This window comes from Helicoverpa zea, chromosome 24 (assembly GCF_022581195.2).
Source record: "Helicoverpa zea isolate HzStark_Cry1AcR chromosome 24, ilHelZeax1.1, whole genome shotgun sequence".
In the NCBI taxonomy this organism is placed as follows: Eukaryota; Metazoa; Arthropoda; class Insecta; order Lepidoptera; family Noctuidae; genus Helicoverpa; species Helicoverpa zea.
Genome location: NC_061475.1, coordinates 2,616,128 through 2,640,870, shown reverse-complemented (window position 1 = coordinate 2,640,870; position 24,743 = coordinate 2,616,128). Strand labels below are relative to the sequence as shown.

The 24,743-nt window shown below is 34.5% G+C and overlaps 2 protein-coding genes across 3 annotated transcripts in view; both read left to right on the top strand.

Annotated features, from left to right (window-relative positions):
• Positions 1-15,998, top strand: part of LOC124642327 (protein Wnt-5b-like) — a 41,492-nt gene extending 25,494 nt beyond the window's left edge. Inside the window, exons 3-7 of the mRNA XM_047180712.1 lie at positions 1,246-1,426; positions 6,570-6,681; positions 9,605-9,707; positions 13,324-13,481; positions 14,796-15,998. Coding sequence (XP_047036668.1) covers positions 1,246-1,426; positions 6,570-6,681; positions 9,605-9,707; positions 13,324-13,481; positions 14,796-14,993 — 752 coding nt within the window. The 3' untranslated portion in view covers positions 14,994-15,998. The remainder of the gene's footprint in view (positions 1-1,245; positions 1,427-6,569; positions 6,682-9,604; positions 9,708-13,323; positions 13,482-14,795) is intronic.
• Positions 15,999-16,349: 351 nt separating this feature from the next.
• On the top strand, positions 16,350-22,290 carry LOC124642281. 2 transcript variants are annotated; one of them, XM_047180636.1, is made up of 7 exons: positions 16,350-16,554; positions 17,185-18,078; positions 18,586-18,779; positions 19,802-19,903; positions 19,979-20,098; positions 20,591-21,484; positions 21,802-22,290. In XM_047180636.1, the coding sequence occupies exons 1-6, from the start codon at positions 16,525-16,527 to the stop codon at positions 20,826-20,828; spliced, it is 1,578 nt and encodes a 525-aa protein (XP_047036592.1). In that variant the 5' UTR covers positions 16,350-16,524; the 3' UTR covers positions 20,829-21,484; positions 21,802-22,290. The 2 variants fall into 2 exon arrangements, with proteins under 2 accessions (XP_047036592.1, XP_047036593.1); XM_047180637.1 differs by having other exon boundaries at positions 16,351-16,619.
• The last annotated feature ends 2,453 nt before the right edge of the window (positions 22,291-24,743 follow it).

The following is a 24,743-nucleotide window of genomic DNA, read 5'->3' as shown; positions in this document are numbered from 1 at the left end:
TTACATACTTTTATTCTAACCTTCTTGATTCAAAGGTCATTGACAGAAATAAAGAAAATACTTTCTCGGATTTTGCTCCTAAAATAGGCACATACATTTTCTCCGACAAAGAAACATTTCCAATACACATTTATATCGGAAATATTTCGTTTCCACAGATAATATAATGCCAAGGACACAACGACAGACATGTTTATGTATCAAGATAAATACAGATATAAATTCTCTTTAATACAGAAGAAAAGAATGGACGTAGGATGTAGTAAAAATATCGTAAAGATAATTTTCAGAGACCAATATTTATTTTCCAAGTATATATAGTTATTTCTAGGTTATATTGTCCGGTGATATAAGTTTTAATGTACCTATAAATATGTACTTGTTTTGCTTTAGTAATACATTTGGGAATTGATTTGAATGAAGTCAAGATTTCAATGACATGTTGCAAAAGCCCTACACCAGTCATCAAATTCACTTCATTTTAATCTTTATTACAAAGAAAAAGATTAAGCCATCACTAAAAGCAAAAATAAAACACTGCTTTAAAATCCAGAGTACCTTTTCCGACATACAATTTAAAACTCTTTTCTGATTCAAACGATCCGAAAAGTAAGAACATTTATATTCGCGGATATTCCGTGAACAAGTGCTGAAATTCACATTGTACAGCTCTAAATCTTGGCTAGAAGACAACTAGGACAAGTTAGTGATTTATAGTGACAATGGTACTTTTAGGTACCACCATCCTAGTGTTCTAAATAGAAAATTCTAGACTCCGAATTGGGATGTCGAAGGCTGGACAGGACTTTTGTTATCGGGTGTAGTGAGATGACAAATGTTTAGATAGTTGGTTTAACTTTGTGGCATATTCTTTTGTTTTTCATCAGCCTAAATAGTCTACAAGGAAGTCGGTTCAGGGTAGAAATTAAAGAAATGTTTATGATTTTTAGAGATTCATAAGAAGGAAGGTCCATGGGGAAGGATCTTTTACCACCAAAAAAACTTAAGTAACGTTCATATTTATTTAGCTGTAATTGCGAATATAATTTATTAGCTACTAGCTAGACAACATGGAAAATATCCAAGATTTCACATGATGAAACTTTCTTTGGCGGGACCAAAAAAATATATTTAAAAATTATTTTTATGACGTCACAGTTTCCCAGATTCAGCCTTAACACGATCCTAATACCAGCACGTCATAAAATGTACACATTTTCTTAATTCAAATTAATTTGTTCTCAGCGTCACGGGAAACTGCCTTCACGCACGCGATTACTTCGGCCGGCGTCTCTCTCTCCGTATCCAGGGCTTGTCGAGATGGTCGGCTGTCTAGTTGTAGCTGCAGCCGGGCTGCAAGACCTAGGAACCTGCACTCTGATTGGGTGTGGGGAGGATGCGGGGACAATCTCGAGTATGGCTACAAGTAAGTATGCTGTCCTAGTACTTTTGCGGTGAAGGGGTTACTCAACCGCTTGTGATTACAATGTTTTTTCAGTCATGTGTGGGGGGGATTAATTAAGTCCCAATCGCTACGGTGCTTACGCTACGCTATTCGGTGGTTGCCTTTTTTATATTTTTTGGCTTCGTCGTAATGGGATGAAAATCCAAAAATTAAACATAAAATTAATACAAATAATTGACAGCGAGTTTATTAATTAATTTCGATTAAAATACTTAGAGAGATGCAACTTCCGAGTGTGAAGTAAATAACTGAAATTATTATAGATATTATGATTTTGCGTTCTGTACTGAACAATGTTACGATAACCTTGACAGAACTAATGAGTTAACAACAGGTAAACTATAAATCTAACAGTATTAAACTTCCAAAAGGTTCTGTTATCCCAGTACGTACTACTATATTCTACTACAACTAGAACCTTGAAATGAGCTCTAGTTGTAGAATTCTATACGAAGAACCCTCTACGCTTATGCTATCCTGCTCGAAAATTATTATTTTATTTAAATACGGTTCCCGATTCGTCCCCCAGTCCCTGACCTACAGCAACATACAGAGATCTCTTGTCGAGGCATGAACGCCTAGTACTTTTCCCCCACTTTATCGAAAATTTTCCCCGCGGAAAGTATGCAGCCAGAGTGGCGACAAAAAAGACGGAATATGTATATATTTTTTTTACTATAAAAAAGGTTCTTATTATTCTTGTTTCATCAGTAGGAAAAAAATTGTCTCCGTCATTACAAACGTCGCGCCGCGCCGTAGAAACAGTCACAGGTGAAGTAAGACGTTCCCGGATACCGTTGCCATGTTTTACCTGCGCTCCTCCTCACGGGACACCTTTTCAGGATTCTCACCTGAAACTTTCAGGTAGAGCTCACCTGTTTCATGACACACCTGAATACTAGGGTAGCAAAACTGGCGCGAAGGTATCATTTACCTGTTGTACCGTTTCACGGCAAGTGACGTCACAGGAAAATTTCACCTGCCGACTGTGAGAGGAAAAGGTACAAACGTTGAAATCACACAGAGAGACGACGTCTGAGTGTGAGTGAGCATTTATCTCCCTCTTTTCCCCATTGTGATAGAAAGAGATACAACCAACTACATCCCCTTCCTACTACGGGATTTAAATTCGCCTCCCCTATTTTCGGGTGAGTTATAAAGGTGAACTTGATTTGTAATGGTGTGTGTGCACCTGAAATTCACGTGAAAAGGTGCTCCTACGATATTCTTATGCCCTGGTATCAAGGTGAAAGGTAAGACAGGTGAAAAATTTACCTGCGCTCTTTCAGGTGGTAATTATTTTCTTACCTTCATGGATACCGTCGATATTTCGTAGATTTATAATTATGAAAACATGTGGGTATTTAGTAATTGATTTTTAGTACCTGTGTTTAAAAACGTACATGTTAATGAATATCGGTAGCTTAAATTCTTCTTTTTAAGTTCTTTCCTAAACAATATCTAATTAGTCAAATGAAAAAACTAAATATTGCATAAATAATAAGGTAATTTCAATTATATAATTACGATCCATAAAATTCAACAAAACAATGAAATCGCGCAGTCCCAATGAAGTGAAACAAATAAGTATGGTGCATAATAATTTTATATGGACTATGAAAAAAAAGAGGAAAATGACCGACCTTGTTTAGATAATTTGAGGAAGGAAAACATCTCGTTAATCAGCTGTCAGACGGGCTTCACGGCTGTCAAACCATGGCTAAAGACAGGTTGGGTACTAGGCTCGCATAAATACACAAGAGTTAACGCGGCTCGGAGCTGTTGCCGCGTTCAGACTGCGGCTACAGGAACTGTGGGTACGATATGAGACGGTTCACGAAAGGCTTCATTTTAGTATTTTGCAAAACAAAATAAGTCTGTCTGTGTGAATCACATTGTGTGTAACAAAACATTTCAAAGAGGCAAAAATAAAACACGATGATATTTTAACAATTAATCTTTTCAATCAGGCATATTTTGCAAATAATTCCCAGTAATAAATTCTTATTTAAAGAAATAAGAACTAAAGAGAAATAACCTCCCTGATTGCTCCTCTTGTGAAGCGGGTTATAAAATCTACGTAGCAACACGTAGCGCCTACGTAGCAACGTAGACGACCTCCTACGTAGGCGTGCGATCCTAGGAGGTTTTCACGTACTGAAAGGGTTAACCGCCGCTGAAAACGAAAGGGTTATCGGGTACGCATTTCAATAAAATGAACGGTCACATTTGTTCGATTGTTCAAAAATATTCATAGTATTTTTAATTTGTAGTCAGTGTCTTTTCATGGAAATGCTTAAGTATTTTGACTTCGACTGTGATTATTTAATTTTGATTTTAGCATTGTAATAATGATAACAAATCAATGCAGTGTATAATTAAGATTTCTCCGATTTCATTACGATTTTCTTAACAAATAATTGCATTATTATTTTATTCAATAGTTCAACAATATCACTTGGCAACCATCACTGAAAATGAGCTGAAAACGTTTCAAACGTTGTTGTTTTGTTTTCTACCGGCTAACGGCTACAATTTTTTTAGGCTTTCCATTTTCAAATACCAGGGCACAATAAAACGTAGAAGATCTCTCATCTGTTTGCTTAGTTCGCTTGCAAGCCGACTGAACAACCAAAAAAAAACAACTGAAAAGAAGAAAATTGAGTAAATAATAAAAATGCTCTTTCATTTGTTGCTTTGTTTATTGTTTTTTAAACGACATTTTCCTAAAAACATGGAATTTTCTGCATATTTTGAGGCACAGTTACCAGGGTATCAAAAGACAGAGATTCCTTCATGGAAACTGTCTCTAAGCGTTGACGTCATACACTCGGTCTTTCACCACTGAAACGTCACGCTTTGAGGCTGTTTTACCAGGAACCAAGGAGATACGAGGAGCACATCTTTTCGAGTAAAGGGCTTATTACATTTTACATTTGACTAAATTCAGTCGTCTAAATAGGTTTGTCTAATTAGGTTTCTAAATGATTTAATGAAAACTACCTTCCTAAATGCGATTACATTTGACTGAATTTAGTGACTGAATCATTTAGACGACTGAATTTAGTCAAGTGTAATAAGCCCTTAAATGGGAAAAGTAACTTCCGAAGTTATTTTTTCAGTACTCAGTACTGTACTGTACTGAAAGAAAAATGTGATAATGTTTTAACTATGCCATTATAAATGAACTTGTAGTTTTTTTCTGTGATTACAATATGATTTAAAATTAAATAACAGTTTTTTTTTTTAATATTTTCATCAAGTACAGCTAATAATTATCCTATTTTTACACAAAATTGTTTCTCTAAATAAAAAGGGGAATATTAAAAATTGCGTTCCATTCTGACTGTCACCAATTTTAGACAACCTTCAAAACCGTTTCCATGAAAATCCGTAGGTTTCGTAAAAATACGAGGTCCATCTACTAGGACCGCATAACATAGGACTTCATAGACAGTTCTATTCCGTCTATGTGTTAGTGTGGAAAACTCTTAATAAATACACAAAGGGGCGGAGTTTTCCCACGCACACAAGTTCAGCTAAGCTTTTTGGGCTGAATAGGCTTGTGCTTGTGTGCTTTTTAACTTTTTTATAAAGGAATACTTTAAAAAAGCTTTTCCGATTTGTCTGTTTGAATTTTCTATACCAGGGCACCATGTTTGGCTGAAGCTAAAGAATGTTAGGTATGCTGGCTTGGAATGGAAGAACGTATACGATAGAAGGATCTTGGCTTCATAAAGGAGATTTTCCCGCATTTGAGTATTTTTCTGACTAGGACGACAGAAAGCAAGGGACGTCTGGGAAAATTTGTGGAATGCTTGGAATGCTGGAAAATCTCAAGAGACTTAGATGAAGGTTTCGAAAATACCTACGAAAATACCAAGAAGTTTTTAACTTTGGTAATTATTGTTGTAAAAAAGTTCCATGAAGCTGGAAGAATAAGATTAGTCAGACACTCGTCAGACGTATTAAAATTACGTACAGAATCTTTCTTTGCTTATGTTTTTTGAAGTGTAGACAAATAAAAGATTTTATAGCTAATTTATAGTTTTTAATTCAAAGAGAAGCATTTGCATTAAGCAAATATTAAAAAAAAGACATGTTATAAAGTTTTAATAATAACTCCAAAGTTTTTTATTTGCAATTTCGTACAAATGTCATCGACTTTATCCGTCCTCCGTGCATCTACCGGATAAACCCCCTGATAAACCGGGTTAAGCCGGTTACGGACGCTTAAACCCGATAACTACTACCAGGAGAGCATAAGATATAGGCAAGAGTTAATCCCGACACCCGCCAAAAAAGTTTACCCGCTTACGTACCTAATCTTAAACAAATATGCGTTGGAATTTTGTGTTTTTCATGCAAAATTATTACATGGTAAAGATATTTTACGTATTTAGTTTCACTTGTAATATTCTGAAATATTTACTCGTATTACGATCAAATTCCAAAAATAACTAGGTATGCTATGAAATTCCTGAAGAGAGATTGCATATACATTGCTGCTTTACTGAATTTTCCTCTGTCGAATATCTTTCAATGGAGCACGCAATGAACATCGAAATTTTTTCTAATCCTCCTACATAACATACCAGGAGCGAAAATTTCACCCTCCGAAAAACTTATTGCCATGAAACGAAATTTGAGCCCTGCGTATTGATCATACAGTCTATTTTCTAAAAATCTTTATCAAGAGATCGATTTTACTCGTAGCGGCGGGCGTAGCCAAGGTTGACAATCACTCTTTCTTTCTCTTTCTATTTGTTACGCCATCCCCTTCTACACATTTTCAAAAGTTTCCACGGTACTAGGAGTCATGAAAAGTTTGTGAACTTAACTTTAAGGGAAAGAAAAGTTCGAAAAAGTTGGAGCGTGGTTGAAACTCTGAAAGCCTTATCTATCGGGCCTATATTCTGTGCTGAGCTCCATTCCACCGCATTTAGCGTTAGCATTGTTGACTGTCAAACTACATTATAAACTAGATACAGGTATTGCCCTAATTAAAATAATATCGAAAATCTACCTTCTGCATAATGTAGCCATTTAAAAAACTTCGCGGTTTTACCTACATTTAAGATTATTTTCTTCTCGTATGTACCAGGTTTACAGAAGTATTCGTGGACATCAGGGAACGGGAGCGCAAGGTGAAGAGAGGCAGCCGGGAGCAGGGCAGACAGCTCATGAACAGACATAACAACGAGGCTGGGAGAAGGGTATGTTGATATGAAAATATGTTTTTATTCAAAGCACAAGACACACAAGAAAGTTTTTTTTATGAAAATAGGTACCTACGCGTTTGACCCACCTATCCGACCGATTGGTAAAGTTGTTGATAATCTGGGCGTAAAATTGGAGTAATTGTTTCAACCGCGGAATAATGCATTCTTATAAATAACGAACTTAGTATAGTGTGTGAATGACTTGAAATGTTTAAAAGACTCGATAGTGCGACGACATCAAAAAAATAAGGCATCTTGGAGCTACATGATTTACGACAGTCAAAATCTTTGAAATTATACCAAAGTCCCATTAGATAATTGCCTTTACGTACCTGCATATTTATAATGTTTAATCATGCCCACCAGTAGATACTTAGTGCATAGGAAACGAAACAGATTCACAATAAATTACCTAGGCCTACATAATCCAAGTTACGTCGCATAAGCAAGACTTACAAAATATGAACGCAATGTTACATAGTCATTCCCAGTAATAAAAGCTAAGACGACTTTAATCACAAATTACATTTTATAATTTTATGGGCCACAGAAATGGCGATTCACAGGCTTACCAACTAGGTACTTAGGTACTGCAAATGCTTGTGTACTATACTATATCCTGGCAGTTGGCTAATCTCTTTACATGAAAACAGCCGCCCGGCGTAGCCGATATACCTAATCGGCTAGGAGGACATCATCATCATCATACTTACTTACTTACTTTACTTGTTATAAATCCTAACTATCCTAACTAATATTATAAATGAGAAAGTAACTCTGTCTGTCTGTCTTTCTGTCTGTCTTTCTGTCTGTCTGTCTGTCTTTTCTTCACGCCTAAACTACTGAATCGATTTGTGTGAAATTTGGTACAGATATAGTTTGAAACTTGAGAAAGGACATAGGATAGTTTTTATTACAAAAAAATATAAAAATAAAATTTATTCCGGACATATAGCGCCACCTATTGGTCAAACCAAAAATCTACCGGAAGTTACTATTCCACGCGAAAGAAGTCGCGGGCAAAAGCTAGTATATATATATTCACTTATTTTAGGCATGTAATGAGGATGAATAAGGATCATTTAATAATGTAGGGAAGATAGAAGATGGATATAGGAAGCAAAAGTCAATAGGGCTAGAAAGAACGTCGCTTGTGAGGTGACGGCGGATAAAAGTGTATGAAAGAAAAAAACAAACCGACCTCAAATAAAATTGTTAAAGGGGCGGGAGGATCATGAGTTAAGTATAATATTTATACTTATGAGATATCGCATTGCAATGTTCATTAGGCGTCGTCCTAATTGGCAGCGATCGCGCGATGGTACGATGCGTTTTTCATCTAAGACGTCGTCCCAATTGACAGCGATCGCACGATGACGCGATGCGTTCTCGTCATGCGATGAGTTCAAACATACCTACAGATTTCATCAGAGTGTCCTATTTGAACCTCGGAACCTCGCAAGTGAGATCGTGAGATGAAAAACGCATCGCGCCATCGCGTGATCGCTGCCAATTAGGACGACGCCTTACGATTATTAGTAGGACTTCTTCTGATGAAACCGGACGAAAACCATTTATTTGTACAAAAATAATTTTAATTTTACATCGCCGAATTCTAACATACTTATAGGCAGGGCAAATTATCGCAAACCGCTGTTTTCCTAGCCTCATTTGTGGTTCGAATCTCAATAAACTTAATAGGACGTAACTCGCGATTCTCGCAAACCCGCCATTCTCGAGACATCTTTATGCTACGCTGCCATAATAGCCGCGTTTACTGCGATTTTACTAGGCAACAATAAGCTTTTGTTATAGCGTTTTTATTCATATCTCTGTTACCAATAGTCGTAAAATTGTGGCGTATTATGAGTGTGTATTTGTTGCTGTATAGATATGCTACCTAATTCTGAAATGTGCGTACATAAAATTATTTGCGTATTTTGTTAGAGGTAGGTATTAATGCAAAATTATTGGGTTGTAGGAAGGCTTACAAGAATAAATAATCTCCATAAAGATTAAGAATTAAAAAACAGAGGTACCTGTAATTTGTTTTTCCGCGGGTATTTTGTATCTATGTATAGTCTGTTTTTTAATCTCGTAGACTAAATTGACACTTGCAAAATGTCAAACTCACAAATAATGTTGCTAGCTTTTTTATACAGTGTTGTACTTACGATACCGGTTTGTTGAATCGTAACTTTTTATCGATAATAGACGAATTTATTTTTGAGTCAAAGTTATATATTTACACACACACGGCTGCACGACGTGCTACAAACTGCCAGGGAAATCTGACCACGCAACGCCATGTGTAATCCGACCATGTTTCAATGCCTTTAAATTAAACAAAAAAAAAATAAGACACCATCAGTGTTGTTCCCGTGCGCGTTAAAACGGCAATCTTAACCCATTTCTCTTACGAAACGGCAAAACTTAAGAAATACGGCAACTATGGAACTTGACACCATACAAACTGATGATTCAGAATATTCCTCAGACATGGAGTCATTATCTGAATCAGATTAACGCGAATGCCAGTAATTAAATTATGTAATAATAATAATGTTTTCAATAAGTACCTAAACATTATTTGAGGATAACGTATTGTAAAAAACGATACTTGATTTTATCAGCGGTAAGTTTCGATTGTGCCACATCACTATTTAAAAATTGCAATAAACTCTCCACACTCGTAATGTCAGTTTAGTCTACGAGATTAAAAAACAGACTATAGGTACCTATTCAAGAAACAGAATTTTCATTTTCTTGCTTGCTTCTATCCATCAGTAGGTATTTAGAATTTACCTAACTAACTTACCTTTTAATATTTTAGACAGTCCAACAACTTTAATTTGTTCGAAATTTTTTATTTTTGTTTTTAATAAAAAAACAAAAACACGAATTTATTGTCCCACAGGCGGTGATAGCAAAATCCCGTGTAACTTGCAAGTGTCACGGCGTGTCTGGTTCCTGCAGTCTCATCACGTGCTGGCAGCAACTAGCCACCTTCAGGGAAATTGGTGAGTAACTTCTGAACGAGTTAGAAGGGCTGCGGTTTGTTCAAGCGATATTGACTTCTATTGTGTCAGTGATAAGGTTTATGAAAGCTGCAGTTAATATTTTGTGTGGTGAGTGTTTAAAGCCTTCTTGGACGGCTAGATAGCATTTAGAATATTTTTTACTTACTTGTCCTACAATTTTAAGTACTAGCTGTACACAATCGGGATTAGAAATGAAGGAACCAAAACCAGTACCTAATTCGTTAAACATTTTAAATTGTGTAATTTGTTTTCTAAACAAAAACAGACAGACACTGGGAATATTTCGACATTATAAAGTCATCTCTACCATTTTTTCAATGTCGTCATTAAATCATTACGCCTATAGTTCGGCCATTCAGAGAATGCGTTCCTGACACGTCGCGATTGAACTGACGACGTAACTTTGCAATGGCGTTGCAGTTACGATAAAAATATTTTTGCTGGTTGTTTACCGTTTTAACAATTGAGGAGCATTAAAACAACATTATTATATCAATAATCAATGAATGTAGTTACGTCGTCAGTTCAATCGCGACGTGTCAGGAACGCATTCTCTGAATGGCCGAACTATAGTGTGGCCCGAATATAATGACATTTTACCTGTGTCAAGGAAGCGTGGGACCAGGAAAACATAAAAACAAAATGACATTGTAATTAACTTCAAAACGGTTTGATACACGCATGACTGCGACGCTTGCAGTAAATCAATCCTAATTCATGAACAAGGAAAGATGATTTTACCTACCCCAAGATAATAAACTAAAGGGTAATATCACTAATTGTGGTCGTATACAAACCTTCCCGCCATTTAACAGGAAACCAAGTTCCTTAACACTCTATTAAACAAATCGTTTGCCAAATGAGTTCACATTGTTTGGACATCCGAACGTTCCTACTTAATGAGTGACCATTATACTTCCTGTGTGCTGCTGTCGCCCTGGTACTTCACAAATTAATACTCCCGATATTAGCTTGATAGTTTTAATTGTTCTACCGGGATTGTGTTAATTGTGATAATTAATATTGCTTTGTTTTCTGTCGCTAGATTAATTTTGTAGATCGTGTGAATTTTCTCACACGTAAAAGGGTTTCATTTTTGCTTGGCCTCAAAGTTCATTATGGGAATAAACGTAGAACGATTTGGTCTAATGCAGAGAAAGGGGTCATTAGGTATTAGTAAAGTACCTATTAACCATAGATATGAACGTAAGTCCTAAACCCGTAGGTACTAAGTAAATCTACTACTAGAAAGACGCATTAAATAAATTTACGACAATTTTATTCTTACCACTGAAGATCGTGTAATTAGACCACCCGAAGCCGTAACAAGTTTATCGAAAACAATAAATAATCGCATCGCTATAAAAATTAAAACCTATAATAAAATAAAGCATTACAAACAACCAGAACAATACGATCTTCCATGACAGATAACGTGCAGAAGGACTATTTGCATCGCTCATTAGTACCTAACTATAGAAAAACATCGATTCAAAAACTTAAAAAAAAAAATACCTAAGAACTGGTCTTCTGAAATATTTGTCAGATTGTCGATCGACATCGGTATGAAAGGCATATCACTGATAATTAAATTAACGAAACTCTCGAAAATATATTCTACGGTTTTTCTACTTTTTTGCTTTCGTTGTTCTTTCGAAATGAGAACTTCTGTTAATATATTGTGTTATGTTACGGTCCAAGTTATAGCTTTGGTAGCCCATAAACACGGAATTGGATCTCTTTAGTTCCTAATCACCAGTTTAAGCGGCCGTAAATATTCTTTTATTTTTAACGTGACTTAAAAATTCTGAGGTTAAAATATGAAATAGAAAACGAAGTTTTATGAGAGTTTAGCAATAATTTGCTTTTGTGGCCCTCTTATTACGAAATATTATTTTTAACCGACTTCCCAAAATGTAGGAAGTTCTGAATTCGGGTGTTTGAATGTTTTTTTTAATCAGCATCGATGTTGCTTTGTGTACTTTTAGGTTTTATGTTTATATCTAGGTTTACATTTTCATTAATGGTATTATGTGGGTAGGTAGGTATTTCCATCAGATTCCTTAAAATTGTTTATTAAAACATGTTAATTCATAGGATGACTTCAAAAACTTGTTACTCATATAAATAAGATGTAAAGTAATTCAAACATGGAAACAGATTTACAAGTCTAAAATTATCATAGATATAATATTACTAAACAAGATTGCGCACGCTCAAAATATATATTTACGAAAATGAACTCTATTCTAACGCAATAAGGTACTAAATTGGTTGCATAATACACAGAGGCAAATCCGAGCCGAGAGGGATAGTTCGAACGGAGGCTGTTTGTCTCTTTCTAACACCTTGCCAGCATAAAAAAATGTTGTGATCAAAAGTTTTGTCTTCCCAAAAACAATTGAATCACTTATATTTTTATCTTATTTTAACAATTGTAAGTCAACAAATTAATAACAATCGCATTAATTTATTCGTATTTATTATTAAAACATAAACAACATAAATTTTTATTTTGCTTTTTTTTATTTTCTAGCGGTAACCCTGAACATTCTTGGCGCGTAATCAGCATTTAAAATTTTGTTTATTTTTTTTGTATTAAATCAATTTAAACTATTAAAATGGTGAAAAAGTGTTGCGTTTCTACTTGCAAAAGTGAATCCTATGGTGGTTGCAATATATCGTTCCACAGGTTAGCTAATAATAACATTTTCGTAAACCAAACAACTAGGGTGCCCATGAATTCTTGTAACGAGTCAAAATATGGGTGATGGATTTTAAAACTGTTGTACTATTGTTATAGCTTCCCAAAAAATGAAGAAAGGCGACATAAATGGCTCAGCAGTCTATATATGAAGTAGAAATACAAAAAAAACAGTCTTCACTTCGAATCTTCCTGCTTTTATACTGCTAATTTCCGCTAATTATAAAAAGCCTCTATTAGTATCTTAAGGTCACAAACTGCGTAAGTTAAAACTTCAATACTAATCTGTGTTTAATAATCTTAGCAAATTTGGATTTGTCTCACATAGCTTAATCTCATAGTCACCCTATTAGAAAGGGACAGACAGCCTCCGTACTAACTGTTTCACTCGGCTCGTTTTTTGGGTTTATATGCGCAGTCCTGTTTACTAATATTATGTCTATGAAAATTATACACCTGTATAATAATTATAAAAACAAAATGGATGGCGCGCCATCTTGCGGGTGGGCGCGTAAATCATACGCCCACCGACGCAAAGAACTAGTCACTAAACGCACGATTTAGTTTATTTATTAACAAAATTATACTTATGACTCTTTATTATATGTTTTAAAATGCAATTAAATTAATTTATTGTTATTTAAAGCTCTGTTGCACCTATTTTGTAATTTGGTTTAAATATTATGTTCATTGAGTGCACAGGGACGGATTTTGTAAGAATTGTTTTTGATTAACTACGTTGGTATGTACAATAAGGTTAGATAAGTGTAGTGTAAATCCTGTTTACAGAAATAGGGTTAACGTATTGTTTAAAAATCTAGGCCTATTTTATTGTACTTTTTTATTTTAAATCTTACTTTTCTTCCTAACATTTCCACTTCTTTTTAACAGGTGAATTTCTGAAAGACAAGTACGAAGGTGCAACCGAGGTAAAGGTTTCCCGGCGAGGCAAGCTGAGACTGAGCAATCCTCATTACACGCTGCCCACCGCCCAAGACTTGGTCTACCTTGAGGAGTCGCCTAACTACTGCGTTAAGAATGAGACACTGGTATAATCATACTAATATTCATACTTTCATACTAATATTATAAATGTGAAAATTTGTGAGAATGTATGGATGTATGGTTGTTACTCTTTTACGCAAAAACGGCTGGACCGATTTAGTTGAAATTTGGTACCTATGTAGACAGGTGATAAGTACCCTGGATTAACAAATAGGCTACTTTTTATAAGATATATTCTTCAACCTATTTTAACAGTGCTGGAAAACTTCCTCATCTAACAAAATCAAAAGTGTTGAATTGAATAGTCAAATATGTTTTTTTATACATTTTAAATAGGTGCTCATGGCAATCAGTTTGTAAAAATATTTTTATTATGTTTGTTACAGCCGCTATAGGCGATATTAGAAGCGTTGTTCCAAATTTGATGGACTTTTACTAGCAAAACAGTACATCAACATTATTAGCCATAAAGTGAACGCTTTATATAAGATACCTAAACATAATCCAGTCTTCAAAGATGTGTGGGCACGGAACTATAATTTAATCTTTAAACTGAGTCGAGCCCACCAAGTTACGCTTATCCCAACATAATTGCACAGTACGTCATAAAAGTAAATAATCGTATCATTAACCACCGTCCAAGTAATCGTAAAATGACATTGTAAAAGCGATTAATTACAAAACTACCGGTTCCTTTTACTAAACTACAAATTACGAGTTTGTCAAACGGACAGTTAAAACGGTCAGTTATCTAGTTACCGATTATATGAAGGTAGCACTTTGTAACTATTTGCACTTATTACAATCTGCAGTGACTGGTTTTATTATGTGAGGAATTTCATTACCTACTCATTGATACATCAGCAGAAACTGACGTCTGGTTTGTAATTATTCCTTAAATGGGAAACAGGTCATAAAACAACTACAAATTAATAGGATTCTTGTGTTGCATGTTCATTAGGTATATCTGTGTATGATTGTTCGATTCCAGAAGGGAAGTTATTTTTTTTTAATGTATTAGGTATGTACCTATATTTCTGAAGTGCACTCTCTAGAGCCTCAACGGCTTGCCTGATTTTGACATACTGTGGTGTTGTTTTGGATGGCACGTTAAACTGTAGGTCCCGGCTGTCATTGAACATCCTTGGCAGTCGTTACGGGTAGATAGTCAGAAGTCAGTAAGTCTGACACCAGTGTAACCATGGGGTATTGGGTTGCCCAGATAACTGGGTTGCAGAGGTCAGCCAGGGCAGTCGCTCTTTGTAAAACACTGGTACCTACTCAGCTGAATCCGGTTAGACTGGAAACCGCTTAGCTCGGAAGATGATAATGATGACGACCCATTTTCTTTCCACCAGGGATCCCACGGCACAACAGGCCGCGAATGTAACAGGACATCATCAGGCATGGATGGATGTGCGCTAATGTGCTGCGGTAGAGGCTACAACACTCGACGAGTGACCGTGAAGGAACGATGTGGCTGCAAGTTCCATTGGTGCTGCAGAGTAGAATGCAACACCTGTGTCAGAACCACGGAGGTTTACACTTGTAAATAGTATTAAGTCGTTCGGTCTCGTCTCGTCAATATAAATTGTACGTTTTCTTGTTGTCTTATGGTAGTGATACAACCTGGTCTGAATCCTATAAGTAATTGCTGTTTTAAATGTTGTATCCCTTTCTAAATATTTGCAAGTAAAAGAAAACCATTTAGTTGCAAATAAGTCCCTTGTGGACCGCCAATTAAGGGATGATTTATATTAGGCCGGGCCGTGTCCGGGGCGTGCCGTATACATACGTGGCTCGTACGGGGAACGGATGTGAAACGTTACATATATTTTGTATGAAGCAGTTTATATTACACAGTGCATGATCCGTGGCCCGTCCGGGCCACAAACGACGCTCGTCTTTAGAATTTCGTAAAAGCCCGGACACAGCAGGGCCTAATATAAATCATCCCAAAAACAATTTTGAAAATTATACTATTCTAGGTCTAGGCTGATCTATTTTAGACGCTAAAGTAGTCGGTCTATAATTTAAGTAAGGGCGTTTTTAAGGCATTATTAAGAAAATTTTATAGATCTCAATTAATTGATAATTCATCATCATATTAATATTACAAGTAAAAAATAGGCGTTTCGAGTAAGTAAGTTGTAATAAGAATCTCAAGTGTTTGTGTCAGTTATTGTAATGTAAAACAAAAAGTACTGCTCAGTATTTAATAAATTAAAGTTTTAACTTTGCATAATGGTAGATACATAATGTATTAGCTAGTTGCTAACTAATATAAACAAACTTACATTTTTTCTTCTTTTTGAAATGCTACGCATTTAAACCTGAATGTTATAAGATTTTGATGCTTAGTGTTACGCAGGCTAGTGTTTAACAGTTTTGTGATAAAGCTTGAAGAGTACTTAACAATTAAATTATTTTAATTATAATACCTACCTATACTATGTTACATATACTTAAATTAGTTTTGTTGCAAAATATGTAATTTAAGAAATAGTGTAACCGTTAAATACTCATTAGATAATGTGTAAATAAAGCATTTTAAGTACGGCCCTGTTGTATTATTTCATTGTTTTTTTCTGAATATATTGCCTTCCTGTTCTGCCACAAAACATTGCAAGTAATGAGCAGGTACCTAGCAGGCACTTCCAGACTACCTTATCATCAGACCATTTTTCCCAAATTTGATATATAGTGGCAATGTTAGTGAATCGAGTGACTGCAGCAGCTGTTTTTGACAAAATGTTAATTATAACAGAAGTATTTAATAGGTAGTTAACAATAACCATAGGATAAAAATAGCGCTGCCGCTGCCATGCTTCTGTTTCCGAGTAGTTCTTAAGTATTCAGTGTGTGTATCCGATTTGTTATCGATGGGAGATATGATTTTGTATCTGTGAAAATAATAATCTGTGGTCCGGCCATAAGGCCAAGTTTCGTGTCGGCCATCTTTTTTATGGCAAAATTTTGAAAATTGAATTGGTTTGATTTTCCATTTGTTCACTCATTGAATAAAATAAAGTGAATTTTAATTTTAGTTGTAACACATCTAGTGAATTTACAGCGCCCGTTACAACTATGGGCAAGCCATCATCTGCGTCACTTTCTGTTAGTTAAAAGTTCCTTTGCGCAATCTGCGTCTATATTTTTTTTGTTTATTTACAATCGTAAAAGTATGTATTTACAGTTTTATTTAAGCATGCGATGCTTTGGGAGAGGAGAAACTGCTTTGTGTGAAGAGCTTCTGTGAACCATTATTGTTGGATCATATTTTTGTGTTAACCTTCATTTATTGGGAAAGAACAGTTGTGCAGCACTGCTGGGCGCGTTCCATATTAAAATATATTATTTTTGTTTATCTATTACACGTATGCAAATCATCATTAAAGTCTTAAAGTCATAATTATTATCATGACACTAAAAAATTGAATGAATATTCTACAAAGTGGCTCTAGTAAACAACTAAGTGGTCAAAACAAAACGGAATTAACCGTTTTCGATGAGTAAATCCTTTGTGACATACTAATTTTAATCAGCTTAATATTAAAAATATGCTTTTGGGTCAGTGGGTAATTTTAAGGAGCGGATTTTTTTAAGTTTACATGTTTTATTGCATCTTGCATCATCATAAGTTTACATTTGTGTTCGTTCACACAGTTTACATGTTTTGCAATTATGACTGTTGCCAATGCCAATTATACAAATGTCAATTAATATACTTTTTCTTTATAATTTCAGAAGAATTCTGAATGTTCCATACATTCACACCCCGGTAGAGTAAGAGGCAAATTCGCATTGAGTGCTTACAAAATGGAACAGATCAAGAAAAAAAATCATAAACATGTGAGAAAGAATATCCATAAACTGTTTCAAAAAATGCAAAAGGAATCCATTGGTTCAAGAAACACAACATTGGACAACACAAAGAACTCATTAGATAGCACTCCCCGGAACCTTACTATTGTAGTTAAGAATGATTCGTTCAGTCCTAGTAGGACACGTAAGAGGAAGAGTCCTGCCACACTGTCTGGTATAGCTGAAATTCCAAGCAAAAGTAGAAAAACATGTGACAGCTTTATCGAAATCACAGATGATGAGGTAACAGCTAATGACGACTCCTGCATTGTTATATCACCGCCTAGAAAAAACTCTAACATAAATTGTTCTACACCAATCGCTCAAAAAGACACCCAGACTTTACAAGACCTTATTATTAACAATTTCCCAACAACTAGTGACAGACATAGTGGTAGTGAACACAATAGAGATGAAAATAGAACAAAAATAATTAATAGAGACTCGTATCTAACGATAGACTTAACTGCTGATAGTGAGAATAAAACAAATGGTAATACAACAGTTATTGATGTTGAAAAGACTGGCAATACTACGAATGATAGTCAGGATTGTACCGTAGTCTCTGTGTCTCGCGGTAGCCTATCAATGAGTGGTGATTCTGATGTAACGGTTATACAGAATGCTAGGCAGGCAAAGAAGAAACAGATTAAAAAGGTAACAACTGGCATTGCACAGTTGAATGCTGCTGAAAAGGGCAAGCTTTTGGATTATATCACGCGGAAGATATTGAGTGGTACAGACTTAGGGAGTAATGTGCAGCCTGGCTTACATTGTGTGAGTATAAATTTGTTATTACTGTTTTTTTACTGTTACAGCCTTTTTATCGTCCCACTGCTGGGCACAGGCCTCCTCTCACACGGAGAAGGATTGAGTATTAATCACCACACTTGCTCAATGCGGTGTGGTGATTTCAGACTATATAGTCCAGGATTCCTCAAGATGTTTTCTTTGACCTTTTTATCAGCCATTGGTGTCCAAGATATACTTAGAAAACTTACATTGTTACTTACCTGAACTGGCATCTAACCCACCCACAAATTTGTTACTAAAATCTTTTGTCTAAAAAAATCACATGGAAAGAGAACTTCTCTAAAAAAAAAACAATCATCAAAAATAAAGACTTACTATAAGTAGGAAGTAGAACATCATTTTTTGTGCTACTACACACCTTTTTTTGCTGCACTTTAAAGTAACTGGAATTGGCATTTCCAATATCTTCAAGAATTTAAGTTTTTTATTATTTCTCAGTCTCAAATTTAATCAAAATATTGTTTATTCCAGGCGTCACGAGGAACAGGGACTGATGAGGATGCATACATTAAAGAGGTTATACTCGGTGAGAAAACTCCAGAGTTGGCCAAGCAGAGTACTTCACGGAACAGTATTGGCAGCAACATATACCATCCTAGCAGAGATCGGAAGAACAGTACCGGCTTGCGAATGATTGTTATCGATGGCAGTAATGTTGCTATGGAGTAAGTTCTATCACCAATTCGTGGGTTAAGAACTAGAGTAGCGTAAGGGCAAAAATACAAAAAAAAATTTTTTTCACCATTCGTTTATTTAATCCCCATATTTTTATGTGCCAAAAAACTGGATCGATGTAGTGTGTTGATTGCTTAGTACAACAATAACGTATATAAAAAAAAGATATTTGTTTATTGCCAAAATGAAGTGTTTCTGCTTACAACAATCTTGACATTATTTTCTCAAAAAAATTACGAGCACAACGATCGTAACTCGATTTGCAGAGCGAATAAGACACCAAAATATGCCTTCAATGTAATCGCTTAAATAATGTATCTTGCCATACGTTAATAGCGCAGAAAGTTTGATTATGTAAGCTTAGTTTGTTTCGTGCCAAATAAACGTAAAGTACCGTTACTGTCCTTGTTTCGTAAGCTTCCGTAATTTTTCTTCCTGCTAAAAAAACGTAAGGGTGGGATACGCTACTATGGCACTAATTTATGGAAGAGCTAAAATGACATATGTCAACCAGTTTTTGAAAAATAAATTTTATTAAAATGAAACCATATTTTGATTGACCAAAAAGTTACATTATTCTGTAGCCGATAAATAAAGTTTTATTATTAGTAAAAATCAGATATCTAACTACTATAGATTTACCACACAAAAAGGGCTATAAGATAACAGTAGGTAAATTTGAGTTGTTTTCGGGCTCTCCTGAGAAGTTGTCATTTTGGCCTTACGCTACTCTAGTTCTTAACCCTCGAATTGCTATATTACTTTCATTTTTACACTTGAACCAGACTTTAACGATTTTAAAAACTGCATGCTAAAATGTACCTTAATATGTGTTTACAAAGTTATTTTATTTGTTAGCTGTACGCGATACTCCAGTTGAAATACAAAGCTCTTTCTTTTAACAAAAGTTATGATATCGCAATTTGTATGTAAGAAGTACATTCCGCGAATAACTGTTTTTTTATGATCTAAAGAACTCATGAATTAATTTAATCATTTTAAAATGTTGCAGGCACTTAAAAGGCAGAATGTTTTCAGTAGAAGGCTTAAAGATATGTATAGATTACTTTGTGAAACGTGGCCATGTTGTAAAAGCCTTTGTTCCTAGATTCAGGTAATTCATTCTTGTTCAATAAATAATAATGCTTTGCTCAAGCATTAAGTTTTTAAAGAAAATTTTGACTCACAGATGTAAATTTGGGAAGAGTTCGGATCCTAAACTACTGGACGTTTTAGAGAGACAAGGCTTAGTTGTGTACACCCCGTCGCGAGAGATACAAGGCAAGACTTGCGTGCCATATGATGACAGGTCAGTATTTCCTTATTTGTAAACTCAAAGCACATAAAAGCGACATCAGTGAATTTTTATATGTATGCATTGCAACAATATTTTTGTATATTTTGTTGAAAGTTGTGAAAAAAGTCAAGTTATTTTGCTTTCTGACGATTTGGAGCTGCGAATAAATTCAGAAGTACCATAATCCCCGAATTTACTCCAATGGGCGTACTGGCCCAATCACAAAAGGGAATCCGTCTCCGAGATATGAGCAAAGGGGTACATCGACGTGGGGCCAGATTTGACATGGGTAGAGCTGCCATCTCGAATTTCGCCAAACCCGGACAAACATTTAAAAAACTGGATATTTGGCATAAATCGCAAATTTTCTCAGGAAGAAGCCCAACCAACATCCCATAGATGGTGACCCTTTATAATTAACTGTATTTACTTTAACTAACGTAATTACTATAGAACTTATTTAACAATGTTTATTTTAACTCTCCATTTTAATCCTCATTGCAGGTACATACTCCAGTGTGCTGCCGAATTCGATGGCGTTGTGGTCTCAGGCGATAATTACAAAGACTTGATACACGAGAACAAAAGATGGCGGTATATCATAGAAAATAGAATATTACCGTTTACCTGGGTCAACAATATGATTATGTTCCCTAAAGACCCTTTTGGACGGGGGGGACCTACCCTTGAGACCTTACTGAGACACCCAACGCCCTCCAACAATCGGTTGGAGAACAAATGATGTGATAGAAAATTGTTTTGTACAAAATTGGCAATGTTGCCAACTGATCAGTGTGCCCAGTACACCTCGTGTTTGATACCGGAAAAAATGTTTTCTGTGCATTTACAATGTATTGAACTATTGTATGTGGGATAGTGTGCAAATTGTTATTTGATAGTGGTGAAGTTACAGTATAAGAGGTGGTTATATATTATATATCTGTAAATGTTTGTAAAAAATATTTGGCCTTATACGCAGAATAGATATTAGGTATTTTTCTATAAACGTTAGAAGGTATATGTGAGTACATTGTTAGCAATTAATATTGCTGTGTGCTGTCAAAAGAAATGTGTATAAAATGTAAAATTTATTGTTGTTTTTGATATGCTAGCAATGGAATTTGCATTTAACTACATTAATTTCATGATTAAATAGACTCTTAAGGGATTTCATATTATTCACTAGATACTTAAAGGAAGATAGTACCAAGAAATATTTGGTAGAAAATTCAGCATAATACTTCCAGCTCAAATATGAGGTATTCATAATGGATACCTAAGATATCTATTTATACAAATACATACTGATTTACCGTCTTGAATACCAAATACTAGTTTATATGGATATCAAGTTATAAGTTGCTGATTGAAATGGGGAGAGATTATAAGAGCGTAACAATAGGCTAGTTTCCTAAAAAATAATAATTAGTCCGTCTTGTAGATTGTCCAAAATTAAGCGATACGTATTTTTTCTTTTTTAAATTGGATCAGAACTTGTTAAGATATAGCGTGTTAAAGTTGAGTGTGACGTCACAAGTTGCTACAATTTTCAGGACACTGTGACGTAAAAGGCCCCCACTCCTAATTTTTGAAGGGTATTATCTTTGTCATTTTATGTTTAATTAAAAAAAGAAAAAATACGTATCCAATATTTTTTGATTATCTAAAAAGCGGACTAAATATTATTTCATTATTTCGACCCTGGACACTACCCTATTCGTTAAACTGGTGTAGTACATAGTATATGCTTGTTTTCATAGATTTATTTAAGTTAAGATTCCTTTCTTGCAGTCTAGAGTCCTAAAAATTATTGTAAAAATATATATGTATATTATATGATGCATAAATCTGTTTTTTTCTGATTTATACAGCCATATCACATTATTCTGCCACATTAGTTTTGGGTAAGTTTTTAAAACAATTTTGATACTTTTGTCAAAAACATAATTTTTTTTTAATTTGAAAAATATTTTTTGAGTGTAATAGAATTTTTGGTATAGAGAGATATCATTAATTTTATTATACGTCTACTATGTAAACTTTGTTTCTTACCAATATAATACACGCAATTTGTGTTTACTTGAACATATAATTGGTGTATTGTTAAAAAAATAGTAATTTCGATAAGGTTTTTAAAAATCCTCGCAAGCATAATAAAATTTTGGCCGAATTACGTTGTAAATAAAAGTTGATTTTTTTTCAAAGTATGTGTTTTATTTGCCTACATGTGTGTATACCGTACGCTGCAAACTGGAGAGAGATGGCTTTCCGGGTGCGCGAAATTAATTCCCTCGGAGATCGGGTGAAAGTCGGGGGCAAAATCTAATATAAAATAAAACACCGAAATATTTCAAATTGGAACGTTTTTATTAAAATTACGCTTACACAACGGACGCATGTAAAGCCAGTGACGTCATTAGACTCCCAGGCACTTCTTGCTAAATACAAATATTTAGTTTCTAGTCAAATATGTTTTAACTTTGTAGGGACAATGTTTTGTACAGATTGATAACTTACAAAAACTGAAGCCAATTAATGCGATATTTTACAAACTTGATTGATTTCAATTTATTTATCAATTTACTGGCTTATTTCATAACATAACTATTCCGTAAGCTAACTAAACGCTCATTTGAACTATGCTCGGATCACGAAGCTTCGTGAATTTCCAAATTGCACTGATAACATTACAACAAACTATAAACAACGTGCTCACAACAAAATATATTAATAACTCGCTTCATCACTCACTAAACGAACAATACACATCTCGATTATATTAAAACTCAAAATTCTATTAAGATTAAATTAATGATTACAAATGTATCAAAACATTACATCATAAAAACAACATTAACTACAATTTATTCAGCATATTATTTCGTTTAGTAAACACTTCGCTTAAATTAATAATGACTAAAGCGTAAACATGTAAAAATATAATTAGCTATTATAAAAATAACATTAAAATTATATTTAATCTTATATTTAGTCTCACTTTCCTTAATCCAAGCTCTTTTCCTTACACTATCATGCAGTCTTTTCATACCTTATACAAGTAAATTGAATATGTAAACCCCCGACAATAAAGAAGGAATTATAGGCACTTTTCATTAAACAACTCATAACTTTTGAACCAAACGACTGTTCAAAAGTTTTTGCTAAAACCAGCCCGATCAAACTACGTCTGAAATATCAAGTATCAGTTTATCACATACCTTGATTCATCTTATAACCCCCTTTTTCAGTCGGGGATTAAAGTGTGCAAACAACAAAACTAATAGTAACTCATACAAAATTGCTTGCAAGCTTTTATACTGTGGTTATTTCTTACTTTCTGATCTACTTATGTTTTTCTGTTATATTATAATTTGTGCTAGATGTTCCAAGCACTGACTTGAGAGTAATGCCCGTTTTCACCAACAATCTCTTTCCCTAAGTGTCACTTAGAAAAAGGGGCTCCCCCAATAATAAAGGTTATAAGGGACACTTAAACTTAGGTGAAAACGAAATTCGTATTAAGTGTTCCCTAAATGCTCTTAGGGGATCCCTAAATTTAGGTATTTGTTGGTGGAAATGGGCATAAGTTTCTAAACGACAACTTAAGAAGACTCATTTAGTATTAGTCCGTATTTACACTTGCTTTACTTACGTAATTCACTTACGAGGCATTTACAAATGTAAAACCGCTTTGTAAGTCGTCTATACCGACAATTTTTTCAGAACTTCTTACAACTAACGGAAACTACCCACGTATTTTTTGTAAGCAATTACAAGTGTAAAGTCGGGGTTTAGATACGTAAAAAAAGCCAATATGACGATAGTTATCAAGTTTGATAAAAGTATGACGCAACGCATTTTTAGTTACATTGAAATGTATATTGCTATAGTTCGGCCATTCAGAGAATGCGTTCCTGACACGTCGCGATTGAACGATACTAACAGCGATTTACTTGCGTTGCAGTTACGATAAAAATATTTTTGCTGGTTGTTTACCGTTTTAACAATTGAGGAGCATTAAAACAACATTATTATATCAATAATCAATGAATGTAGTTACGTCGTCAGTTCAATCGCGACGTGTCAGGAACGCATTCTCTGAATGGCCGAACTATAGTATCGTTTTCGTCATTGCATAAAAGGAAGTATGTACGATATTTTGGCACTACCTATTTAAAAATAATTGCACAAAATTGTAGTAACATTATCTAGAAGATAAATTCCATAATATTTATGGAATAACCTCTTAAAGATTAAGTTAGATAAGTATAGTTTAGAATTATAGAAGCAAGGGAGGGATTATCAAAATATCGATTTTCGCTTCAAAATAGTTTGTATCACCTCTCTTGCCGAATATGAAATATTAAATTGATATTGATAATATTGATTACAATTTAGAATGATAATTCTATGATATACAATTGTAATGTCAAATTGGTAAGACAAGAGAAAATAATTAAGAAATTATTGCATTAAATTTTAAGACAAGAATTTGCGCCTTCGACACTTTTCCTTAATTAAAAATACAAAAAATAAATAATTCACATAATCGAAACACAAACGTACACAACATGCACAAATTTAAACAATACTGAAAATTAACAAATAAATAACGAATATAATTATTATTCTTTAGTTAGAACAATTATTACTGCGA

What these genes read in the sequence shown, in the direction of transcription:
- LOC124642281 (XM_047180636.1), top strand. Translation starts at nt 16,525, where the DNA reads ATGGGCAAGCCATCATCTGCGTCACTTTCT. An exon ending in CATCATCTGCGTCACTTTCT is followed by an intron (nt 16,555 to 17,184) that starts GTTAGTTAAAAG and finishes TTATAATTTCAG; the next exon opens with AAGAATTCTGAATGTTCCAT. An exon ending in GCCTTTGTTCCTAGATTCAG is followed by an intron (nt 19,904 to 19,978) that starts GTAATTCATTCT and finishes TTTGACTCACAG; the next exon opens with ATGTAAATTTGGGAAGAGTT.